Source organism: Pezoporus wallicus, unplaced genomic scaffold, assembly GCF_028554395.1.
Source record: "Pezoporus wallicus isolate ANWC-B61680 ecotype Strahan unplaced genomic scaffold, APGP_CSIRO_Pwel_v1 contig_2144, whole genome shotgun sequence".
Lineage (NCBI taxonomy): Eukaryota > Metazoa > Chordata > Aves > Psittaciformes > Psittacidae > Pezoporus > Pezoporus wallicus.
In genome coordinates, this window is record NW_026640952.1 from 178498 (window position 1) to 200487 (window position 21990).

General features: G+C 40.4%; 1 protein-coding gene across 1 annotated transcript in view; it reads right to left on the reverse strand.

Annotated features, from left to right (window-relative positions):
- Positions 1-6711: 6711 nt before the first annotated feature.
- MAP3K9 (mitogen-activated protein kinase kinase kinase 9) overlaps positions 6712-21990 on the reverse strand; it is a 57729-nt gene continuing 42450 nt past the window's right edge. Inside the window, exons 5-11 of the mRNA XM_057421359.1 lie at positions 20613-20788; positions 18307-18547; positions 17006-17128; positions 16125-16278; positions 11792-11904; positions 10341-11156; positions 6712-9109 (exon numbers count right to left, since the gene is read on the reverse strand). Coding sequence (XP_057277342.1) covers positions 8628-9109; positions 10341-11156; positions 11792-11904; positions 16125-16278; positions 17006-17128; positions 18307-18547; positions 20613-20788 — 2105 coding nt within the window. The 3' untranslated portion in view covers positions 6712-8627. The remainder of the gene's footprint in view (positions 9110-10340; positions 11157-11791; positions 11905-16124; positions 16279-17005; positions 17129-18306; positions 18548-20612; positions 20789-21990) is intronic.

A 21990-nucleotide genomic window follows, 5' to 3' on the forward strand; every position in this document is an offset into this window, starting at 1 on the left:
CTTTACAGCTGGCAACACACTAATGCAGAAGTAGTTGCTCTTTCTTCCTGCATCAGAAAACATTCTCAAAGCTTACCCTATTTGTGGCTAGAACTAGCAGTCAAAGAGGCATGGCATGTGCAGTCAGGGAAAGGCCACAAGAGTCAGCAATCAAACCAGCATTTACCCAGAGGCTTGTGAAGGACCTCCATCCTCAGGTAAACTGACTCTTTCCTCTGACAATCAACATACAGAGCCTGGTCCTTCACCATTAATCTCTACAGGACAATCCCCCAATTTAGGTTAAAAGAGCTTCGCTGAACTGGGGTCTTGTACATTTTGATCCACAGATATATTCCACTGACTTCAGTGATGTTTAAGTACGTGATGAACAGCTTTCTTGAATTGAGGCTTCTTCCCTTTTAACTTCAAAGTTAATTCCCCTAAATATAAACTTTTACTACTAGATGTCCTTGGCTTTATGTAGTTTGCTATTATAACTGCCAAATATGAGGTACATGGGTGCCTACTGACTTTAAACGGATCTACATATATTCTCCACTTGGAATTTAGCCATCCTCCAAAGAGACCTATGTTGCACAAAGAACGGGTTTTACCCTTTGTCCAAACTCAACTCTTTTCCTTCCTTTTTTTTTTGCTGTGGCTTTATTCTTTACAGTCTAAGATTTCTAGATGTTATGGTTGTCAAGATAACCTTCAAAACAGAGCAATGGCAGAACTAACGCAGTAACATCTGCTTGAGATGCAGTGTGGAAATTCAGCTCAGAAGTATTAGTTGCCCTATTCAGATACAAATGCTAACCCTGTTGACTTTGTAAGAGCTGCTCACTAAAGCACCCAAGACAGAAGAACAAGCCTGCTATGAATATCTGGGCAATCAGTTGAGGATAACAACTCATTTAGTGACACCAACTGGGCCTGGGAGAAAATACATTACTCAAGCTGAGAAGTGGCCACATTCACAAATTCCAGAGAACCCAAGGAAGCTCAGCTCTACTCCAGATGTAGATGAACTCAAGAAGCTCACTGTACAACACTCAGAGCTATGACAAACAGTAATCAGAAGCCAGGTTTGTTCTAAAACTCAACGAGGTGAAATGAAGTACAAAGGTTCCCAAATAACTTGTTCATCTATATATAATGAAATTTGCTGTTAGTAACATTCTTATCAATGAAGCTTGGAAAAAACAGCAGCATGTCTCTCTGCTCCATTATAACCTCTGCTGCCAAGAGAGCAAGACACAAAAGCATCAGGACATGGCTAGAACCATGTTTCTTCTTTACCAGACCCATATGTCTCACTTCAAGAAGAGGTCAGCTTTATCCAATCTCAACATCTGTTCTTGAGAAAACGCTAATTGGAACAATCAAGATAGAACAGAGAGAAAATATCAATCACTCTGAAATAGCATATATAAAATGCATTATTCTGGTTTTATTTTGGATTTCAGCCAACAATTTTTGAACACAATGGAGGTTCTCAGTAGCTATCCTGCAAGCTAAAATTTGAGCATGGACAAGATCCTAGAAGAGTATTTCTAGATGATGAAGTTCTCGACTCCCCTCTCTCTCCTCCACCCCCCCCACCCCACCCCACCCCCCCGATCATTGTTCAACTAATTTATTTTAAGCAAATAAAACTTTGGCATTCCTCCTGCAGATCTAAGCCCCCTTTTCCCAGCTATGCATCCATCTCACCCATCAGTTACAGACCTAACAATAGCCTGCTTCAAGCTGAGCTTGTAACTATTACACTACACACTAAAAATGTGTCATGGTTTCTTAATATTAACAATTTTGGGCTGTCTGCACGTTATTAGCTGTATTAAGATCTGATACATTAGGAAAACAAAACTGCAAATACAGGGGAACAATCCTGATTGTGTGCAGGTCCACTGTAAGAGCACATGAGATTATTTTTTAAAAGATCTGTTTTCAAAGCAGGAGTGACCAATATGAAATCACCTTTTGGTCTGTGGATAATCAGCTCCTCCACAGGTTGGAAACCATCAAGAGAACACCCTGCCTTGTCATTTATTGTTTCTTTTGGAGACATACATAGCAAATGCAAGTGTAAACTTATAAAACTGAATTGCTGGATTTATTTTTCCATCAGGAATTTGCATGTCAAAGAGCCAAATACAAGTATTTGCCTCTGTCCTCCCATCACTCCAGCCTCAACTGCCAACCTACAGCAATTCTTACAAAACTTACAATTTCTTCCCATTTCGTCTCTACAAATGAGGTAGCTCAGGGTAAAATAAAATAGAACAACCAGCCCAGTACACATCCCTTAAATTCTTCTTTAGGGCACAACTTACCTACAATGGCCAATAGATGACCAAGCAGCTACTATCCCTCTGTCCTCTGCTTATTACATTAAGAAGGATAATTTCACTATTTTATTTGCTATTTTCTGCCAACCTCTGCTTTCACTTCCCCCAGTTGTGTCTTACACTTCCAGCTTGGAAACATTTTTAGGTGAAAGCACACCTAAAACACGTATTGGTTTCTGTCTTAGGCCTGCAAGTACTATGGTAGCAAGAACTAATAACCAATAAAGATGGGATAGAGGCAGAATTCTCATTGAAAGATAACAAACTTATTTCCACAAGGGTGTATGCACATCACTAAATGGGAGGGCATGAAATGTTTACAATGCTGGTGTGTGATGGCCTGATGTGTGACAAAGAACGCTATAGTACTAAAAGTTTCAACCAGGGAGTTTCCTCCAAAAAACAACCTCAGGCCCTAGCAAGGAGGCATGAGATGGAAGGCACCTGGAAACACAGGATGCACCAAACACATACATATGTATTACACAGGCTTAAACAAAAAAACAGCCAAACAAAAACCCTGCAAAACCAATAAACCACAACCAGCGTTAAGAAGCCATTCTCAGTAGGAAAATAATGTTCCTGGTCATTTAGAGCCAAAGGAGAAAAGAAAATAAAAATATTTTTCACTCCTGTACAGAGAAAGATAACTATGTTTCTTGTACACAAAACTGATGAAATGCTGAAGAATTTCCAGTTGCAGTTCTGTTAGGTATGATCAATAATAATTCTGGTAGCTACATCAGTTCACCACCCAGTCACCAGTGGCAATTTACCTTTTAATCAAGCACACACACCTCGGCCTGGGAATGACTTTCTCTTAGCATTCAAAAATAAAGCTGATGTAGGTCATTTCAGAAGCTGTATTCATCTCTGACCAATGGCAAAGCTGCTTGAAGGCTGAGCATGAGAAAAAAACAAAAGCAAATGCACATTTTAATTGCAGCATTTGACTGCGTACCACTGCGTTCAATACAGGGAGCAGCAGAATAAGCCATAAATGCATTTCCATACTGCCTCACAAAACTGTGAAAGTAGGGCTGAGGAAACAATAAACATAAGTTCTTCTTAAGACTCTTTTGCTCGTCAACCACACAGAAAAATCCCCAAAACCAAAACAAAACAATCTAAACCACAACCTGAATTGGAAGTAGGGAAAAAAAGAAAAAGGAAGAGATAAAAGATCCTTTCTGTCCAGCTGGATACAATACCACTGGCTGTGCAAACCAACACAATCTCATCTTACAATAGGAAACTCAGAAAAACAGAAGAATGCATTCTTTCCTAAAGCTATCTTAATTATATGATCGACCATGGTTATGAAGCCTGAAAATTACCTTCTGTGCCAGCATGTTTTGGTTCTCTTTGCACATAGATGTTATGTTTATTGCTTGTTTGCAAATATGTTTTAACACATGCCTATCCCCTCACTCTTAATGTCCTGTTTTACCCAACTATAGCCTGAAGTGAATTATAAATATGGAAGCTAAGAAACTGTTCTGCAGTTACAGGGGAATGATTAAGGATCAGAAATCTTCATTTCCAACTGTAGGAGTCCTTGTTTCATACTGAAAAAAGTGAAGCCAAAAGGATGACCTGTTATCACTGTGCAAGACATAAGCCTCCTTATTTGCCATGCAATTGGTAAGAGTTCTTGGGAATATTTCTAGAACACATAGAAAAGGTTAGAAAACAATAAGCACTTTTTTCAAGAAGAAAAGTTTCCAAAAAAAAACCAAAGAAACAAACACATTAAAATTAGCTTAATATTACTTACAAAAGTAACAGGCTATCATTGAATTCTGGAACGCAGTATTAGGTTTGGTTTCACACATCTAATGGGACTTCAGCTCCCATATTCATCCCACAGAGATGAATTAAGTTTCAAATAAAAGTTAAGCTTAATATAGAAAGGTGACTCAAGTAAGTTTCTATTTAACATAACACTCTAGATGGCAAAGACCTTTCTTTATTTGATCATTACTGCTTCACCTTCAACAGAATGAGAGGTATCTGGTTTCATGCCACATCCAAGTAATATCTCTACACAGTATTGTCCATCAAGTCTTAAGATAACAGCATGCTATGAAGAGGAAGGCAACTACTCCCATTCCTAGAAAAACACTTCATCATAAAAGCATGCCAAACCAGAACAGGCCTTTCCACTTTGAAAATAGTCATTTTGTTAGAAAACCATTACAAAAAGAATATTTTCACTGAGGTTCCTGGCCCCATGCTGAATATCAACCCATCATAATAATAACCTGAAGGAAAAAAAAATAACCAACACACCTACAGAGAGTTACATATGCACCTCTGAAAAGGACTGGAAGGAGATGAAACCTACTTGCTGGCAAAACAGAGCATTGTGCAGTTTCCATCATCTCCATCAAAGAATTTGTCATTTTTTTGCACTGGTTGCTATGTCTGTGCTTTCCCCGAAGTTTTGTAGGAAAAACAAACATGCTACAAAGACAGCATATTCTGAACGGCTGGCAAACTCTTTTCTATTTCCTAAACGGCCACATCAGTTATATAAATTAGTGCTATATACTGCCAGCTGAATATTTAAAATAAAATACATTTCCAGACCAGAAAGATTTCTCTCAGCAACAATCCTATTACTATCAGTTTAAAAATGTGTCACTTCCTCTTTGTGAGCCCTGTAATTACTTAAATACACTTTACACCATTCTTTTGTCATTATGACTGCTCTGTGATTTTATGCTCTCATTTTATCTTTTTTTCTCAGAAAAAAAAATATTCAGCTATTTAAGAAACAATATATTTATTAAAATGTTTTAATAGAAAGTTTTTCACCATCTTCCTCAAGAGCATTGCAGGAAGGGTATGTCAATCAACAGTGTTCTGGAACTTTTGTCTCCCTGACAAACAGGAATACTAACAAGTAGAAAAAAAGACCTGTAAGTTGAAGGACTCATATGTTCTCAGTGTCTACAGTGGAGATTTGGAGCACCTCAGCTCCAACAACTACGAAGGAATTCCCCAACAGATTAAGAAAGGGAAATCAAGACAGGATGGAATAGATGGAGATACAGAGAGGATAGCAGCTAGCTTTAACACCCACATAGCCTTTAGGCCTCAGGGCACCAGCTGCAGCAGCTTTTGGGATACATAAGGTAAAGCACCTGACAAATCTTTGCCTTGAGAGCCCACCCTGCCTGCCAGAGAATACCCACCACCTGCTAAAGCCAATAACTTTGGTTCTGCAGCAGACTCCTCTTGCCTGATACCTCAGGGCAGCCACAGGGCTCCCAGCTGGAAGAGAGTGATGGGCTGATGCTCAAAGACTACCTCACCCAACAAAAAACAAAAAAACCCAACAAAACAACAACGTAACACACCCATAACCACAAAGCAAACCAAACACAAAACACCACAAAACAAAAAAAAAACAAACCCATGACACCAAATGTCACACTTTTACCTAGTCTTTCTGTCAGTGTAAGAGTATCTAGGCTGGAAACCCTGGTCTGGATCCTTGACTCCTTGTCATCTATCCTACCTAGTTCCCTTGATGTAACAATGTCTATTTGGTATTTGGGAAGATGGTCTTCAGAGCAAAGTACTTGTAATGGGTCAGCTACACACCAGTGTCACCAAGTTGTTACCTAAAAGGGAGAGAGGGGAGAGGGGCTTTGATGCTTCATCCTCAACTTCCATAAGCAAAAGAGGTGACAGGACAACTTGGTTTTACAGCAGTCTTGTCTGCTGCGGACTTGACAGAAACCTTATCCTTGACTTGGTAAAAGTAACTGGCCAACTATCCTAAAGTTCAGTGGGCTGAGTAAACTAATGTGATAAGAAAAGTAACCTCCCACTCCATGCAAGTAAACAGGTCTTTTTCTGTTCAAACAGACCTATTCCGGGTGATGTCTTAAATGATGTTTTCTATGATGTTTGTAATGATACTTTTTAGATAGAAAACATTACATTTCAGAACAGCCGATCCAGTTTTGTTTCAGATGGTAAAATGGTAAGGGAGAGTGTGAAAAATAGATAGTTTTAATCTCCTCCTTTATGACCCTCTGACACAGCCTCTGAATTGTCATACCTTGAGTTTTTCTCTATAGCATAATCCAAATTAACCATCTGTTGGGCAGGGCTTACCTTTTTTTGGTCTCTACATCACAAACTGAGTTTTCAGAAATAGAAAGCGAAAGGATGAATGCTTAAGAAATCAATAATGCCAAAGGTCTACATTTAATAGAAGCGTCAGCAGTTTAAGGTGTTTTCTCTTTAAAGTATATTAGCTCCACATCAGAACACCTTGTCTTCAGGCAACAGTCTAACCAGCTTCAGCAACTGGATAGCACCATTAAGGCTAGCACTGGAGCATTCACCAGGCAAGGCAATTCTGCCATTAAACACACTTCATGGAATGTGATAAACAAGAAATGTATTACCTTTCTACAGCAAAATATACTGTAAATGCTTGGAAAAAAAAGGTGTGCTTGACTAATGGCAACATGCTGGTTTTAGCCCTTAAGCAGACCTAAAGACCCTTAAGTACAGTACCTCCCCACATACACTGGTTTTTAACATCAGGTTATAAACATTTAAAGCACACAGGTTCTCTGCGCTGACAGCTTTGAGAAAGTATTCGGCTATACTGCCTTCATGGACTGCCCTAACAGGCTGAGGACTGCATTGGCAGCACTGTCAAATCAGTTATTTGTACCCAGATGGTCAGTAGATTAGCAAAATGAGCACTGATCCCTACAAAAAGAGTGAACAGATATGCTGTACCCTGCAATAAAGCAGACTACCCTACTATGCTCATATAAAGGCCACATCCCTTATTTATAATGCCAAAATGGGGGAAGAGTGAAGCTCTCATTAAAGCCAGTAAGATACACCTGCAGAGGCACATACACATTTGCAGTCTCTGTACAGAAGGTTGTGAGCACAGGCACACCCCGTTTGTGTGACTTCCTCCTTCAAGATGGGTCTGTTCTGGCTCCAGTTAGGAGTTTTTACATATCTGAACAAGAATAAAGTTTTACATGTCTTGAGTGCCTTTCACTCAAAGATCTCAAAGGACTTTATATCTATTACATATGTCCCAATCCCTCCCCCTGTGAGGTAGGTATTTTTCCTATTATTTACAGATGGGGAAATTTAGGCACAGAGGTTACATTATTTGCCCACAGTCACACAGTGAGACAGTGACAAAATAAAACAGAATCCAGATGTTCTGATTCTTGTTTGCACAATCCAACTACTAACAAGCCTCAATTTCCAAAGAGCCTTAAACAATTATCAGTGTGCAGAAGAACAGTCTTGGGTTTCAAGGGCCACTCCTAAAAAGTGTAAGGAGGAAAACCAGGAAGTTAAAAAAAAACAAATGAGAGGACACAACCAAGCCAATACAGCTTTAAAGAAACAGTTCCTGCTAATTCCCTTCCCAAAGCTGAGCAGCTTGACTATGAGCCTGGGATACAGGGGGTGGGAAAAGGAGGCTGATGGAACCAAAGGTTTAAACAAAAAAGAAAGCTAGAGTTAACATCCATACCATAAACCTTCAGCTTTTTGAAAGCACAGGATCATAGAAAAATAGGGCCAAGAAGGACCTCAAGAGATCAATGAAGTCCATCCAACCTGCCTTGAAGTCAGGATTAACTACACCTACTCATTCCCAACAGTCTAGCTGGTTTGTTCTCAAAAATCGCCATCAGTAGGAATGCCATGCCCTTCCTCTGCAGTCTGTTCCACCCTGCACTATCACATGAGCAAAAGAGGACAAGCGAGTCTAAGATAGCTACTTCTGCTCCTTCGGTGGGGGTACCATGATTCCCAGGCCTGTCTAATGATCTGAACACATTTTAGAGAATGTAGTCTCCAGATATTTGTTTCTGTCCTGGATTCCTTGGGAAAACATCAAACACTGATGTCTGCTGCAGTGTAGTAACTGAGTTTTGAAAATACTGATTAATACCAGGATAGATATCAATATACTTACTGCAAGTGCCAAATCCTACAAGGTTAGTAACAAGGACTTTGATATGATAATTTCAGCTCATTGCAGATTCAAACTGCAATAAGAGGGCAGGGAAGACTACAGAAAAAACCCACAGCAAGTCAGCAGCTCACAGCTGCCAAGTTTCATCCAACTGCAAAAAGCAGGCAGTCGAACAACATATCTTCAGCAGAGGCAGCACCATATGATCTCTGTAGCATCCCTCCATCTCATCTGTCTTCAAAGTGCATTCTCAGTGCAAAAAGTAGGATTGAATTTAGAGGGGCTCACTGTCCCCAGTGGATTTCATACTAGGACCAGAATTCTTGCTTGAGTTCATATGCTGCAGCTTTTTGTGAGTTAAGTTCACTTCTGCATAGCGGAATGGTGCTGTCCTGGCTCTGCCCCTCAGCATCTATGTCCAACAGTGTCCGCTCCTCTACAGGAAGACCCACCTGGAAAGGAAGCAGTGCAGGCAGTCCAGGTCTCTCTTCTACAGTGCTGCTGCTACTAGCAAAACAAGAGTCCAGATTGCTTGGAGTATCAGTACTTGAACTGTTTGCAGAAGATTCACCCTTGGTATTGCTGGGTGATACAAACCACCAGGGATCAAGCCGCTGCCGACTGGCTGCAGGACGTGGCCGAGGCAGGAATTCCAGTGTCTTGGGTCTTTCCAGTGTGGGGTCCTGCTGTGCATTCCATCGTCTCGGGGCTGGAGGGAAAACAAGGTTGGGGTCTGGCAGGCGAGGGACCTCACTGGGATCTCTACTTGGACTAGGTGTTTTTAATACACCTATCCAAAACAGAAGATGTAAGAGAAGAAGGAAACAAGTTAGATGTCACTGCTAAATGGTTCCAACAGGTCTTAGTTTACTGTATGTATACTACTAAAACATTTTCAAAGCAGAAAGCCTCCAATCAGAATCTATGAACTGTGTTTCTTCAGGACCACACCAATCTGAAGTAACTGTCTTCTTTAACCCTATGCTGTTCTCAACACATTGCAAGACACTGGCCTAGCACAAGCAACAAGTTTTGTTCATTCTCTCATTTGCTTTCTTTAGTTCTCAGACTGAAGAGCATGGGTTTGACCTCCTACCAGAGGTGAGGACTCTCCAAATCCTTCCAAGGGCACATTACCCATCAACAACTTGAATGGATCAGGGAGACACTTGCACAGCAGGGTATGCGACACCTATTTGCAGTGAGCAGTACCAACTTCCTGAAGACTCAATAAACACCACCTACTGTGGGCACTTGTTGGTTGCTTTTTGTTTAGGGATGGGGGATGGTGTTTTCTTTTATATATAAACACAACTTTTACATTTTCATGAATACCATTTTAATGAGTATTCTCAGTTGCATTAACCCACATTTTACTGCAGACTGCCATTCAACAGACAACCTCACATTTTGTTTTACCTCTGGGAAAAGTCTAATTAAATCAGATTTTAATTTATTATTCTAGTTCTTTTTTTTTTCCCTCTGAATTACTAGAGCAAGAAAACAGGAAAGGGTTTTTTTAAGTTATCAAGTCATAGCCACTCCTAAAGACTGCAACAGTGAGAACACTGCCTACACAGGAAGATCCCTTTTACTTGGAGCAATAGTGGCATAGCCCCAAACTGTTTCAGAGATCCTGTTTTCACTGCCTTAAAGATCAGAATTTACTTTGATATTATAACAGCAATACAAACAAGTGTATAAAGGCATTGGATATGGAATACTGAGGAACTGCTAAAATGCACAGCATTTGTACGTTGGTACCATCTTTATCTAAGAAACAATACTACACTCTGCTTCATAGCACAGGAGAGGAGAGTTCCTTAGCTGAGATGCTGGAACAGAGACCATTACTGTATTATTCTGTTCATCATTTGTGTAAAGGCAGCACCTATAAGCTCATCTTATGGACTGACCATCACAATGGATGCTGTGTAAGCAACATGTTTACTCCCGAATAAACAGTTATACTCTTTGGGTCTTTATTCTGAAGAGGAAAAGGAAGATGGCTAAAAACCTACCTGCTCCCAGTGCTCCAGTTAAACAGCTACTGGAAGGGCATCCACTGGTTGGGCACCCACTGACAACTAGTCCGCTCCCTTTGATGGCCCCATCAGAAGGTGTGCGCCTGTGCCCGCTTTGCTGGGTGTGGGAAGAGAGCGTCACATGGGTGGGAGTCAGGGACTGGTTGGGGTCTTGTTTGAACCTCTCGATCTGGACATTGACTAGTGGGTTGGTAATGGCTGGCATGGGAGCCTTGACTGTCACTGGGCTGACAGGCATTTCATACACCACGATCTCATCACTGTCTGAGCGCAGCAGGGACCGGGTGGAATTACATTCGGAAATGGAAGACAGGGACAGAAGGGTGAGGGATGTGGATGGCTCGCCTAGCAACAACATGGGATCATCTTTCCTGAAGATCTTTCTGGAAGGTGGACTAGTGCTCCTGCGCTGGCGTCCAGCTCGCTGGAAAAGGCTGTCACGCTTCTTCTTCTCTTCCCTGGGTGCCTCTGGCTCCTCCTCAATCAGCAGCTGACACTTCCCTGCTTCTAACAGATCAAAACCCAGGCCTGCAGCAGCTAGCACTGCTCCACAGCCAAGCAATGCAATCTCACATCGCTTGTGGTGGGAGCCACTACGTTTGAGGCTGTTGGTGGGTGTCAGCTGTGGGGTACTAGTAGCAGAGTTCACAGGGGTGGACTCCTCATTGGCATCACTAGAAGGGCCATCCCAGTCTTCATTCTTCTGAAATGGGATGCAGAGGTATGACTGATTGTGCCCAGGTGAAGGGTGCACCTTGCCCTCCCCATTAAGGCATTCACTGTCTTCATCATCTGAAAAGCAAATGAAAACAGACTTTGCATTGATGTCACATTTTCACTGGCAAATTTCACTTCCTTACAAATATACATGAAAATAAGCTTCACTCAGAAGACAGAACTGTCCTCATTGCAAGCATCATTCCAAGTGCCAAATACTCACAGGCTACTGTCTCCAAAGCCCATAGACTGAGACAAATAACTGGAAACACTACCAAAGTGTTTGGGATCAACTGCAGAACAGTATTTCAGAAACAAGTTACACCTCAGTTATTTCTAGAGTAAAATTATATGTTTGGGAGTGAAGAGCAAAAGGCAGGAAAATTACAAGGATCTCTCCTTACAAGTGAAGGTATAACCATGCTGCACATCTAAATACCATTAACAAGAATGGAACTGAGAGGTAGCATGGAGCTAGAGGGGAACTGAAAGAAGCTGGTTTCCTTGACAGGTAAGAGGCACAAGCAGAAAACTAAACAGAAAGAAAATTAAAAAGGAGAAAGTTATTTCACAAAGAATAAAAGAAAACCGGATACCACCTAAATGAAAACATTGCTGTAAGGTACTGGGTGAAGGTCAGGAAAAGAGAGGGTCATTCAGATGTGAATGGAAGTGGAGATGAGAATATAAAGTCCAGGGAATTCTTTTACCCATCTCTGCTAAGCTGGTGAAACCTGGAAAAGCAGGTGCAGTTCTCTGGATCTTCCCAAGGTTCGGTGCACTCGATGACCACTGTTTGTATCCTTCTACCAGAGCTTTCAGACTGAAACAGTAGAACGATGGGAGAAAATGTACCATGTTCACAACCAATTTTCATTCCCCCTTCCATATTCTACATAGAGTATGCAGGAATCCACCTTAACTACACATATTTGAACTCCTCCCATAGCAAGACATTTTGCAACATCTTTACAGCACCTTAAAATACAAGAAAAGTAAAAAAGTCCCTCCCTCATTCGTTACACCATGGCAGTCAAAAGCCCTCTGCTGATACCATGAATGCAGAATAACAGAAACCACCACTAAAAAAAATCAGATGGAACACTTTCTTTTTAAACCAAGGCAAACCTACCATGGCAGATAAAAAATAAAGTGCTCAGCAGGAGGAGGGGAATAACTCCAAAAACATCTCCATGTGAAATACAAATGAATGATGGAAGTCAAAGATCACTCACTGGGACAATAATATGCTCAAGTCATTGTAACAGTGGAGTTATGCCTCTGTATTGTAAATCCCAATATTTGTTCTCTAAAGAAAACACCTCATTGAAGTACAGACATTTAAAAGTATATTATGGAAAGGCAGGTAATTAAAATCATAAATCATGTCATTGCTTCTTTTACTTACAGACAAAAAAAAAACACCAAAACCACAAACGAGTGAAAAACCCAAACCCAAATCCTTACTGATGTCACCTGCATTTAAGAGTATGTCACTAGGTACCTGAGCTTATTAGTATTCATAGGTATTCACTACCATCAACCTATTTGTTCCCTGTGGTACTTTCATGACATCAGAAACAACTCTAGTAAGCAGCTCAATCTGAACAGAAAGATAAATAGCTACCAAAAAACTTTCAAGGCCTGCTATGATTGCCTCAAGGTTATGAAATCTTCATCCTTCCTTTTTATTTTTCATTTCTTCTCTCTCTCCTCCCCAAGTTACAAGTAGGCCCCCAAAACCTGTCCAGAGGATAACAGGACATCGTCTTAAAAATTAGACAGTAGTGTGCATTTGTAAACAATTCAAAACATGCTGAGTACATTCCTACTACAGCAATATTACCTGTTGCTGCTCCAAGGAAAAAGCAACTGGAATGATTTGCAAACATTAGCAGTAAAACTATCTATTTCAGACACCAGCACAAACAGTTCAGGAACCTGAAGACTTCTTACCTGTAATCTATTTAGATTAAATAACAGGAAGGTTATTACTCTCTTTGTTGTATTATGGTTGAGTTACTTCTCAGTTGCCTTTTTCTATGGGGAAGTCAAAAGCACCTCTCTTTAGGAGTACTAAGGTGACAAGGCTTATTTGCTCAGCAAATTGCAAAAAACTTCCCTACAACTATAAGACTGCACCTCCAGTGTTGTAATACCATTCTGTAATATTCTGTAATGTTGAGGCACTAATACAATACTGTCATGAATAAAATGTGTCTATTCTCAGGCTCACCCCTATTTAGCTTGCAAGATTTTAAGAGAGCATTGCTAAAGAACTATGACTAGCCCACATCTAGTGTCACCTTCTGTAAAATTGGTAGCACCACCAGCCTGAAAACTTAAACAGGGTAAAAATCACCCATGCCACAATAACAGCCAGAGAATAGTCAATGCCCAGTTTAAAGACAATTAAGACTTCATCAGATATGCTTGAGAATATAGCATAAGATCACAACTGGACTGTCACAACACTAGTCCAACATAAAGCTTCATCCAGTCTCTGCAATTTAGCACAGCATCCTTCTGCTGCTGTGCATATTCATTATGATCAAAGATAAATGCAGAAGAGTGAATAATCACTATATAATCTTTTCATGACTGCCTTTACTTGATGTTAATTACAGGTCATTTTATTCATGCTAGAGAATTTCACTGAAATTCCCACAATGTAATTCTTGCATAGATTTAGGATTGCCTTCTGTGGAGACCACATGGAAAGTGATAAAAAAGATGAAGATTCAAGTTCCATTGATCAGAGTCGTGAAAGCAGCTGGAATAGTAGCACTGCTGCTACTAGAACAGTGTCATGAAGAAGATTTGAATTGGACTTTTCTATCCTAAGTTTAGCTCTTCACTTTACCTCATTACCCCCCTACCCTCTAAAACTAGAATTATAAAATAGAAAAAATAGCAAGCACTCAATCTTTTGAGTCACTCACATTTACTGCAGCTCTGCCCTCTTTAATTTAAAGTCTGCAGTGCAGGCCTTAAAATTAAGCCTGCATAATCTCGGCAAGAAGCCATAGTTCATTTTATGTGTTAACCACACTGCCCTCTCAGCAACACTATCATGTTTCAGATACTCTGCAAAACGCTATAGCTGCATTGAGTCTTCCTGGAAAAGGTGATGAATACTACCCAACATCTCAATTGTAGAAAGAACACCATTGTTTTAAGAGCAACCATGGTTAGCAAGCAACTCCCCTCCAGCTGTCTGTGCCCAAAAGCAATTCAGAGCTTCAGATTGAACAGGAAACTGAAGAGCTTTATTCCCAGAATTCTAAGAACGTGACTTCTATACAGGTAGAAATGTTTTTCTACCAGCTTCAGTGATCTCCTGCCTTTTATATAATTAATGATTTTAAAGCATGACAATAGGTAAAGCATAGGCAGCAGTCAAAGCAGCTTCCCCCACATTGCCCTGTTAACATGTCAAGAGTACCTTTGAGGGAGAACATTTTAATGTCATTAGAACACTCAGATCCAGGCCCTCTTGCAGAGGACTGCAATAGTGATGCATTATGTAAACATCTATTTTCCAAGAATTTCACACCTGAGGACATAATTTTAAAGAAAAATTATAACCATTTTATTTTCCTTGCTAAAAAATATGGCAGGAGACAAACTGTCAATTTAGCAGGGGAAAAAGCTTCCAATTCCACTAAAAATAACAAGACATTCAAACCTCTTAGAAGATCAAAATATTCCTATGTTTAAAGCAGCATTTCAGCAATGATCCGTTGGGGTCCTGGTATAAATAATTCAGACACACACACAAAAAGACAAGCCACAAGATAAGAATCTATAGAAATAGATCTCTGCAAAAATCACTTTCAGGATATAGTCACTCCAGCTACATGTCCTTTTCAAAAGCCCAAAGAGAAGATACGTTCCTGGCTCTACCAGATACTTTAAAAATAATCATTGACTCGACTAGGTTGGAAAAGACCCTTAAGATCATCAAGTCCAACCATTACCCCAGGACTTCTAAGACCATCACTAAACCATATCACTGAGGGCCTCGTCTACATGGTTTTTTGAACACTTCCAGGGACGTGCCCACTGCCTTGGGCAGCCTGTTTCAATGCCTGATCACCCTCTACAGGAAGAAATTCTTCCTAATATCCAGCCTAAACCTCCCTTGGCACAGCTTGAGGCCATTACCTCTTGTCCTATCACTCGTTACTTGGGAGAAGAGACCAACCCCCACCTCACTACAGCCTCCTTTCAGGCAGTTGTAGAGAGCGATAAGGTCCTCCCCTGAACCTTCCCTTCTCCAGACTAAACACTCAATTGTTCCTCATCAGACTTGTGCTCCAGATCCTTCACCAGCTTCATTGCCCTTCTCTGGACCCACTTCAGCACCTCAATGTCTTTCTTGTAGTGAGGGGCCCAGAGCTGAACACAGTATTCCAGGTGTGCCCTCACCACTGCTGAGTACAGGGAGAGATCACGTCCCTGGCCCTGCTGGCTACACTATTTCTGATAGAGGCCAGGATGCAGTTGGCCTTCTTGGCTGCCTGGGCACCAGCTGGCTTACATTCAGCTTCATGGGACATCCCCAGGTCCTTGTCTGCTGAGCAGCTCTTCCCCAAGCCTGGAGCATTGCATGGGGCTGTGGTCCAGATGCAGGACCTCAGCACTTTGCCTTGTTGAACCTCAAATAACAGCATTTAGGACAAGAAAAGCATAGCTGTGAATTGTAAAGGAGAAGTAGTTCCAGCTATTATATGAAACTACAGGGAGCTGAGCCTGGAAATAAAGAAAAGCTACTAGAGAAACAGTTTTGTACAGCCAGGAAATTCTACTGCTTACAAGTACACATACCAAGGTAACAACAGACAGTGAAAACATCAGTCAATGCTGTACCTCTAGCAAGGGCCTGACTGCAGTGCAGTACTGTAATCTCCAATATCCCTGGTACAGAAAATAAGTTTGGAAAAGGAAAGTGTTTGCAAAAGGAAAGGCAAATCTCCTGTGAGCCAGCTCATAACTGATTTTAGAATCTAGAAACCAGTCTGCTTCCAGGCTCTCTCTTACCCATCTTCTCCTGCACCTAGCTCCTTGTGACAAAGTGAGCTTGGTCCCCAGGTGCGTCCCTTTTTCTTCTGGCCTCTCTTTTCTTCTTCCTCTCCTTCCTCCTTTGGAAGGACTGAGCTTCGTCCCCATGTTTTACTGCTTTCAGCAGGAGTCACTTCACAGGTGGGAAGAACAGTGGAAAATGGGAAAGAAAAAAAGATATACAACTTAAAGAATTGGTTCCAAAGCAACATAAAGAATAAAACATAGGCTGGAACAGGAATAGTAATGAAAACACCCCTTCAGGCTTATTTCCCATAGTTTTGACCATTTATCAACACATATCTAAGAACCACATCCCTTCAAATCTAGTGTAAGTAGGCTTTATAGCTTTACGCCATCACTGGTTTTTCTTTTAGAACCACCAGTTTGATACCAGACACACAAGTGTTGTGATGTCCAATACAAACACTACACATTAATTAACATCCCTCTCATACTTCTAAACATGCTTGTGTGCCTAATTCTGGTTTATTATGGGAAACTATTTTCATGACAAGCGCCCTTGATCTTCTTTCCTTCCAAAAGTAACTTAATCCACCTCAATAATGTTTCATAGATCTGTTCTGCAAGTTAGTACACCCAAGCAATGTATTTTTCTATATAAGCAGCAATGTTTCAAGAGCATGGGTAAGTCAGGTTTGCACTCCAAAGAAGGAGATACTTTCCCCCCCATCACCAACACACTCCATTTTTCTCTGCAAATGCATACACGCAGGATGCAAGGCAAACATTTTAGGAACGGTTTTTTTACAGTCCTGTCCTAGATATGGAATCTTGGCATCTGACCACGCTGACAGACTGCACATTTCCCAAATTCAATACTACATTGAGCTCCTTACACTGTATGGCCCTGAGTCTGGGAATAATTGTGGGACTTGCAGGAGGGCTGGAGCAGCTACTGATCAAGCTTTTCCTTTTATCCATCGTCGGAGAAGCCTGCACAGTGAATTTATGCTGAAAATCTGCTTCCCAAAAGAAAAAAAAATCAAAACAAAAACAGAAAGACAGTTAAAATTCTTTTGCTTAATATAAGAAAAATGAAGTAATAATTCATGCTTTTGAAGAGTGCAAATTACAGGATCTATGTAGAAATGAAGTTTTACAGTTAATAGCTATTTTGCTGTTGTACATACAGTTACTTCAGAACAAAGATGTGCATTCACACTCGCAAAAACATACCATCATAGTGTATATGAGAGATGCATACACACACATATCCCCATGCGTTGACTGACATTTAAGCTAAAGTATATCCCTGGATAAATTCCTTTCATCTTCTCTCAGTTTAAGCTAAGCAAAACCACCAGCAGTATGTGTTTACAGACCTGAAGAAAAGCATAGTTAACAAGCACATTTTATCATTGCTCTTCTGAACAGCCAACCTCTCTCAGAAAACACAAAATATAGCGTAAGCCATGATCCTTGAAGTAATGATGGATGAACCTCAGGTGATTTACAAAACCAACGCTTTTGTTCTTTCACAAATTTGAATCTCCATAAAGAATCCACAGCAGGAATGATAAGGACTTAGTATTTCTGAAAATCACCATCTTTGCTTTCTTGAGAGTGACTTCCATGACACCCCACTGATAACATTTTCTTCCAGAAGGGTGGTATTAGAGGTCACTTGTGTGTTAATATGAGTTCACTTATGAAACTAGCAATGTAGGGCTGTAGTGTCACAGCTATTGACTTTTTAGATAATTTTAAGATTCCTGCACCAAGAAATCCAGTAGATTATGGCTTCTGCTGCAGCATTATGTAAAATATTACTAATGCAAGAACCTCCATCATTTTTTATGTACATCTTTTCTTAAACTGATCATTTTGAGTATCAAATTGTTAAACTGCAACACCAACATTTTCACCATGAACCATATACAGCCATTGACTAACAAACATGTAATAACTCAAACTTACTTCTGTCCTTTATCTTTGGAATTTTGGGGAATGCTAGCCACAAGATGATCATATTTTCTAGAGTTTCTTGATCTCAAGACACATGTTTTTCCCAAGGTACATCAAATACTTTCTAGATTCTATGATCCTAATGTGTAAGTATCAGCAGAAAGGAGTTACCAAACCAACAGGTTCAACTATTCTTCCCATTTCACCTTACACAGTCTAACATGTGACCAACCTGAAGGCAGGCTGATATGATTGCCATCTTTTAACTTGAGCCGGTTCCTCTTGAACTTCCCCATGCGTTTCTTCACCCGAGGCTTCTCCTGACACAGCTGGTGGATAATGATGTTGAGCTCCCTTTCCAGGATGTCAATCTCGCGTTCTGCCAGCTCCTGTTCCCTCCTTCGTAGCAACTCCTCATGGTTCTTCTGTTCAACAGCAGCACGAGTCAGTTCTTCTTCCCATGTGCGCAGCTCCTGCAGGGAGAGAAGAAAGGAGAAACAAAAAACTACCTTGTGACCTGTGGGTTAAGACTAACACTATATATTCTGAAGATACAGCAGCAATGACCTGTGCTCACAGCACTGGTTAAAGGCCCAGCTGAAAGCCAAAAGCAATCTTCAAGAACTTCTGTGCCTGCCATTCAAGACCCTTCCTATCAGTATTAAAATATGGATATAAGCATTGTGAGGCTGCACGCAGAATCCTGTGTCCAGTTCCAGGGTCTCCAGAAAAAAAGATACTGACATGGGAAGAGTCCAACAAAGGGCCTTGAAGATCATTAAGAGTCTGGAGCATGTCTCCTGTGAGGAAGGGCTAAGAGAGATGGGTCTGTTTATCCTAGCAAAGAGAAGGTTTGGGTGGGGGGAAAGGTGATCTTACAGTGTATATGAAATCCTGAGGGAAGGGTGCAAAGAAGATAGGCCAGGCTCCTTTCAGCAGTGTCTAGTGACAGGACAAGAGGCAATAGGCACACAGGAGATACACTCTGAACCCTTTTTTACCATAAGCATTACTGAACACTGCCACAGGTTACCCACAGAGGTTGTGGAGTTTCCTACCTTTCAGACCATCTGGACACAGTCTTGGGCAACTGGCTCTAGCTGGCTGTGTGCGAATAGGGGACTTGGACTCCATGACCTTCAGAGGTCCCTCCAACTTCAACCACACTGTGATTCTGTGCAAAGGCACTGAGTCCTAAATTCATTGTCATGAGAAAATACTCTGGATATCTAACATGAACATGCTTATGAGAGCCATTGAAGAGTATCATGCATATGGGAACCCGTTCTGGAAGATTTATTCATAACAGTCAAAAGAATCAATCTTTGCTTTCCTGTTCAATAAGTACCTATATTAACTTCAGTAATGACTTAGACTATTTAAAAATAACCTTGCCATCTCATGCATCGTAGTAGCAAAAAACACATCTCTAACAAAAATGAATGAGGAAAACATCAGGAGGCCATTCCCATCATTTTCCAGCAAGCATGGCTGCGCCTTAGGCTTAAAGATGCATAAGGCAAACTTTCCAATTTTTCCCCTGTTGACAAAATAAATCAACTGAAACTGTCCTTGGGATCTCAAAATGTCTTTTTACTGCACTCCTCTTACCACAAGGACAAAAGAATTCAGCACTCGGAATAATTATCTCCAGCTGGCTAGTGCCAATGCAGAGCTAAAAACTGAAGACTTGAAGCTAATCTTCAGATAGAACACAGACAGATTTTACCTTAGATTATTTAAATTTTTTTAGTGATGTCACTGTTACCTGTCCCATCATGATGGAGGTGAAATTCAGTGCATTTCATTCCTGAGGTGAACAGGATATATAAAGTTCCTTCTCTCTGCCTCACAAGTCCAACTTTTGAGCCCAAATCAAGTTGGTTGCTTATTACAAAATTATTTTAGGCAAGAGACCATGAACCTTTATAAAAATATTATTAGTGATTCCACTGCAGTATTTCATAGCAACAACTGCAAAGACAGTCCCTGCAAGGACCCATCTATGTTTACATAGATGCAGCAAGGTGTGCTTTACACAAGTATGCTTGAAGAAAACTTCAGCTTTTCACATCAGCCTCTTGGAGACTGATGGTCACAATTCCTTTTATTCCTGCTAGTATTTTTATTTCCTGCTATTTACCCAGATGGACTTCAACTGTAACAGTTATTATGCCATTCCCCTGGCAGCACTCATGCTTACTATAGTCTATCCACTTTGGCTGTGCTTAAAACCTGGAAAACACAAACCTCACAGAACCAAAACTGCAATGCTTATTAGAGTATATATGTTGAAATCACCTTCCCTGCGTTTACTGTTTACAGTTATCATTTGGCTTCTCAATTAAGATCTAACAGCGAAATAGCTATCAGATGCATTAAATAATGGAGACAACTCATCATAGCAATTTGCACAGTGTGTAATGGAAGCTCACTACAGTATTAGAGTAGCAGCTCAGCATGAGGGTATTTATTTTACTCATGATTCTTCCCTTTTCTGCACCGTGACCTGTCATTGATCTTGGGACTTATTCTTACCTTTTCTTTAGCTCTGAGCTGATCAAACATCTCTTGGATCTCTTGTTTCCAGTCTTCCTGCAGGGAGTGGAAGGAATCTTTGGGCATTTCAAAGAACCCAGACTCTTCTATGGCGGTGAGATGGTCTAGGATACTGGCAAAGGAAGGTCGTGAGTGTGGGTCAGGGTTCCAACAATCTAGAATAGGACAAAGACAAGCAGTTGTTAAGCATCTCTTAGTATGGAGGTTTGAGAAGATGAGTAGTACTTTACTGATCCCCAGTGGCTAAGAGTAGCATGCACACTATCTGTATTACCTCATCTTTTCCATTTCCCACTTGCATTGACTACTGTACCTTCATAGTCAAGTATAGATTTCATGCTTTCATGTTTATACAATACCCAGCATCATCTAAGATCTTGAACTACCTGGTCTCTAGGTTCTACTGCAGTAATATGCCACATAAAATAGAAGTTTACTAATTTTACAGGAAGTTACATTTTCAAATATATATTAAAAATCATAAATAATTTCTTTAAATATTTTGCTTTAAGTTGTATGTGCTCACAGACTGGAGATACTATGCAAGACCTGCAAACAATTGTTCTATCACACTTGCACTTCAATGTTAACAGCCATACTGCAGGATATGCTATCAGAGTTCCCTCTAATGCCAAACTAATATTAAGCTGAGTCATTATGAATCTCTTCCACAGAACTGAACATCTCTCCTGTAAAGCAGATTGGGCATCAAGCATACCTTGAGTAAAAACAGCAGATTCAAGCACATAATGACATCAAATAGTGCATTTTCAATTCTCTTATTTTTAAGGGTTCTTTATTATTTGAAAGAAAATTGTTTGATCAGGCTTTTTTATTTTGCTTTTAAGAGAAACCACAGATAAATAAGCTTTTTCATTTACAATCTAATGTAATAACTTACCCAGTTACAGAGCTCTAAAACCACAGAATTTAAGGTCCTATCTTACCACATGAGGCAACTCAACTAGCAATAGTACAAAAAGGTACTCCTTTTACAGTGATGGGAATTGAATGTTGAAAACAGAAACTGAAATAGAAAATGGTATGAAGCAACATCTCAAGCTACAAAAATCATTAATAACATTTTTTTAAAAAGCCATTAAGTCAAAATGTTCTTACTTATTCAGTTCTCCCTCTCACTTCATTGTTATTTCTACCCCTGCAGAAAGCATCGCTTTCTCATTCTATATTGTCCTGTACTGGCACTTACACAGGTTCTTGCTCAACAAGTATCCTTATTCTCTTTAGCACTGGTAGACCCCTGCATGCCAAAATTGGAGAAGAACCAAACAGAAAAAGCTTAGCAATCAAGCATATTTCTAAGGAATACAGTTTCTGTTCATGAATGGAAGAAACT